This window comes from Limulus polyphemus, unplaced genomic scaffold (genome assembly GCF_000517525.1).
Source record: "Limulus polyphemus unplaced genomic scaffold, Limulus_polyphemus-2.1.2 Scaffold2577, whole genome shotgun sequence".
NCBI classification, from domain to species: Eukaryota; Metazoa; Arthropoda; class Merostomata; order Xiphosura; family Limulidae; genus Limulus; species Limulus polyphemus.
In genome coordinates this window covers 65,040-69,642 of record NW_013668187.1, presented here as the reverse complement: position 1 = coordinate 69,642, position 4,603 = coordinate 65,040, and the positions used below count along the sequence as shown (strand labels likewise).

At 29.7% G+C, this 4,603-nt stretch overlaps 1 protein-coding gene and 1 long non-coding RNA gene across 3 annotated transcripts in view; one reads left to right on the top strand and one right to left on the bottom strand.

The window, feature by feature from the left end:
• LOC106467342 (1-phosphatidylinositol 4,5-bisphosphate phosphodiesterase classes I and II-like) overlaps positions 1–4,603 on the top strand; it is a 106,284-nt gene that overhangs the window by 79,495 nt on the left and 22,186 nt on the right. Inside the window, exons 21-24 of one of the 2 annotated variants that reach the window (XM_022395501.1) lie at positions 904–998; positions 2,465–2,672; positions 3,388–3,456; positions 3,859–3,980. In XM_022395501.1, coding sequence (XP_022251209.1) covers positions 904–998; positions 2,465–2,672; positions 3,388–3,456; positions 3,859–3,980 — 494 coding nt within the window. The remainder of the gene's footprint in view (positions 1–903; positions 999–2,464; positions 2,673–3,387; positions 3,457–3,858; positions 3,981–4,603) is intronic. The other variant, XM_022395502.1, reaches the window with a different exon arrangement.
• The window catches only part of LOC111087748, a 15,000-nt gene that overhangs the window by 2,570 nt on the left and 7,827 nt on the right, over positions 1–4,603 (bottom strand). The window lies entirely within an intron of this gene.

Sequence of the window (4,603 nt, the reverse complement as noted above, 5' to 3'; positions counted from 1 at the left end):
GACTCCACTGTAATTCCATTCTTTCTTAAATTTTCTCAAGTATTTTTAACAATTTAAACAATACCAACAGTTTGTATTCAGAAAAATGACCTCTTTGCAACTTAGTTTCTTCAACCACCAGGATATTTTGTTTATAATGGGATCACTGATTAATTTTTTAAAATAGTCCTTGAGTATTTGTTTTTAATAAAGCCATATCAAGAGTTCCTAGATTTTAATACTATTCAAATTACACAGAAGAATGGTATAGATGCAAAACTCATTGTCATATCTTATGATTCAAGTTAACAAAATATTTATTTAATTCTTAGTAATATAGTAATTTGATACTATACTTCGTTCTTTTCAGAATAAACCTATATTGTAGCTACTATAACATGCAGTCTACAAAGATATTTACACTATAGCATGCGGTCTACAAAGATATAGTGTAAATATCTTTGTAGACCACATGCTATAGTGTAAATATCTTTGTAGACCGCCAACAGCTTCTCAGGTAAACAGTAATATGTCTCAAGTTGTCAATCAAATTGAAATCCAATATAGATTATATTGTCAAAGTGCTACACAACATCCAATTAAAAGGCACGTCGCATAATATGCACATATCACAATTTCTAAAGGTGACACTTTGCCACCTATCACATTTTTTTGACAACCATGCCATTAAGTGTCTTTGAAGATGAGCTGTTTCTCTAGTAATAGCAAAATAATAGAATTTTCCAACAAACAGTTTTAATGTAGAAGCAAGCATTCTTATTTATTTCAGTGCATTGTAAACTTTGTTTATCCTTAAACTTCCACCTCCTACAAACTAAATGTGACAGTTAAATCTATACATGTAATATATTCATCATCATTTTAGAATTCATGATATTTTTTCTTCCCTTTTTACACCTGTAGAGTTAGCTGATGCACTAGCTAATCCTATTGCCTACCAGTCTATGGTTGAAAAACATGCCCAACAGTTGATGGCCTTGACAGATGACATTGAAATGGTCAGTTTCTTGTTGGTGTGGATAATGTAATAAAAATACAATTTAAATAGTTTTATGTTTCTGAAGTATCCATTCTTGTGTGTGTGTATGATTGTTAACTTGTGAATGATCGTGAGATACTAGAACACAGTGAATTTTCAAATGAAACCTGTGAGTTCACTTTCGTTTTTGTGTATTTGATACACAAAATAATACCTTGTATTCACATACATCATTTCTTTAAATACTGAATTATTTCTTTATCTCAGTATTGGTTTTTCATAACTAAACACTTCTTCTTCTTTTTTTAACAACTTAAGGTTTTCATGATTTTCGTTTTCCATCATAACTTCTATTCTTATCTCTTATAAAGTACTACTCAGACTATTTTGTCTTATTTTCATACTCTATCTAATTATGGATTTAAATTCATGTTCAAATTTGGCATTGTTGGTTGTTAGTTTCACATCAGATATAAACCTTGATTCATATGTACTTCACTGTTGGTTATTAATTTCACATAAAATCTAAACCTTGATTCATATGTACTTCACTGTTGTTGTTAGTTTCATGTAAGATCTAATTATCTATTCATATATACTTCACTTTTGGTTGTTAGTTTAATGTATGGTTAACTTTTATTCATATATACTTTACTGTTAGTTGTTAGTTTAATGTATGATAAAAACTTTTATTCATATTTACTACACTATTGGTTGATAGTTTCAAATACGATCTGTACATATGTACTTCATTGCTGGGTTTTAGTTTTAAGTGAAATGTAAAGCATCATTCACATGTACTTCAATGTTGGTTGTTAGTTTCACATAAAAAATCTAAACCCTTAGTTACATGTACTTCATTGTGCCAAGAACACAAATTTATCTGTAGTCACATGAAAAAAATTGTATTATTTTTATTAGTAAAGAGTATAATAGTCAATAGGATTATTTTAACAACAAAAAAAAGACATTGAAAGAGAATAGATAATTCTTCTGAAAATATACATAACTCACTGTTAACTTCTTTCTTTGTGCTCTGTGTGTGCCATGTCAAGGTGAGTTTTGTGTTCATTAACTTAAGGTATATATTTTTTGGATCATTTATAATTTGTGTTAACTTTGTTTAAATTTTTACAAGTGTGATTTTAACAAAACCACTTGCTGAACTTCCTAGCTGATTTCCTCACTACTAAAGATGTGTATGTAGTTAGTGTATATTTCTGTTCCCCCTCTCCTTTAATAATATTTTACAAGGTCATATTCATTTTGTTAATAATTTTAATGATGAGAAAAACCTCTTCTTTATCATAGATTAAAAGCCATTAGAATATATACCAGAACAAAATAAATAATAGTTATTATGATATAATTTTGGCTTTAAGGTTAGTGTCTTTTTTTTTTCAGTGATAGTGAGTGGTTTTAATAGAAAAACAAATTACCTTTAGATATTCTTAACGGTGACTTAGCTTTCTGTTTTATTGAAAGGATGAAGGAAAACCTCCATCCCCTCAGGAATCCAGAAGACCAGATGCAGAAAGAACAAGAGTACTTGGGAAAAATGATTCTTTTGATGTTGGAAGGAGTGGAGAAAGCAGCACAAATGTGAAGCATGATACCATGAATGGAAACATCCAGCGCCCAGGCCCTGCAGGAAACACTTCTCCCATTCTCAGTCGTCAAGATACTGTAAACAGTAAGTTGTGTAGTTATCATACTATTGGAAAATCTTTGTGTTCAGGATATTAATATCAAACAGTAAGTTGTATAGTTCTCATACTATATGTACATAAGATATTAATATCAAACAGTAAGTTGTATAGTTCTCATACTATATACATAAGATATTTATATCAACCAGTAAGTCATCTATTTCTTACACTGTTGGTAAACTGTAGTTTTGAATATACGTTCAACAATAGCTTATTTCTATCTTACGTTTGTGCTAATCTTATTCATTTAAAAATATATATTTGACATTATTGTCATCCTTTCTTTGTTGGAGGTTTAATATATTGTACAACGTTGACTAAAATTGTAAGAGATATTTTAAAAACATTTTAATGTCTTGTTTTTAAAGCTTAAAGTATCCTTTTATTTTCTACTAATAGTAATAACATACTGATGTTACAAACCAGCCATGATGGAATAGTTACCAAAAAGGATAACTAAAAAAGTTTAAGTAGGTTTCAAAAGACCAAGAATCTTGAACACCTTCGAATCAACTATTTGAAAGTGCTGTCGCCTTTCGAAATCTAATTGGTGTATCAAATGCGTTACTTTCATAAATTATTCAGGAAATTTCTTAACTAGTGGATCTTGTTAATCTTCAAAATATGAATTTATTTGCTTTTCCTGCTTCTGTAGGTTTTTATAAAATATACAAGTTATTTTAAACTTCCAACTTTCAGAAAGATTAAATCAATCAGTCAGAAGCTTGTCAGATGATGCTACTGCAGAAAAACCAACTTCCTTATTGGGTGAGCAAGTTTCATAGACAGTCCAGAATTTTATTAACAGCTTATACTTGCTAGTTTCCAGTCATTAGTAGAATGGTCCCTATTTGCAAAGTAAATCACAAAGTAACCTTTGGATTAACATTTACTTGTTGCTAGGCTGAAGCTTTATAATATGTGGTTGTCTAGATGAGAATGTATAACAACACATATTAGTAGTAATTTAATAGTAATATTTTATTAGAAGTCATTTTTAAAACTTCAGAAACTCGAATTTGATTATTATCAATTGTCACTATTCGTAGGTGTTTATTTTGTAGCTTTAAGTTTAAAAATGGAATAAATATGTAACAAACATTGATATCTGTAGTTTTGTAAGAAAGAGCAGAGAAAAGTTGCTTGTTTCATTGGATAAACTTCCCACAGAATCAGCAGAAGCCAACATCAGTGCAGAAACCATTGAAAAAATAAAGGAATCAAAATTAGTTCAGAAAGTACAGACCAAGATAGAAAGAGATCTCACTCTCTTACGTAAGAAATATGAAAAGGTTAGTTTCAGTGAATAACATTATTTTTTTTGTAATTTTAAAAAAATTATTCAAGGAGAAACTATAAGGGTGCTATTATAGTGTGTGGTCTACAAAAATATTTACACTATAGGGTGCAGTCTACAAAGATATTTACACTATAGGGTGCGGTCTACAAAGATATTTACACTATAGCGTGCAGTCTGTAGTGTGCTGTCGACAAAGATATTTACACTATAGTGTGCAGTCTACAAAGATATTTACACTATAGGGTGCAGTCTACAAAGATATTTACACTATAGCGTGCAGTCTACAAAGATATTTACATTATAGTGTGCGGTCTACAAAGATATTTACACTATAGCATGTGGTCTACAAAGATATTTACACTATAGCGTGCAGTCTACAAAGATATTTACATTATAGTGTGCGGTCTACAAAGATATTTACATTATAGCGTGCAGTCTACAAAGATATTTACACTATAGCATGCAGTCTACAAAGATATTTACACTATAGCATGCAGTCTACAAAGATTTTTACACTATAGCATGTGGTCTACAAAGATATTTACACTATAGCATGTAGTTATCAATATTTGAAATAATAACTAGACACACATTACTGGTTACCTGAGAATATTT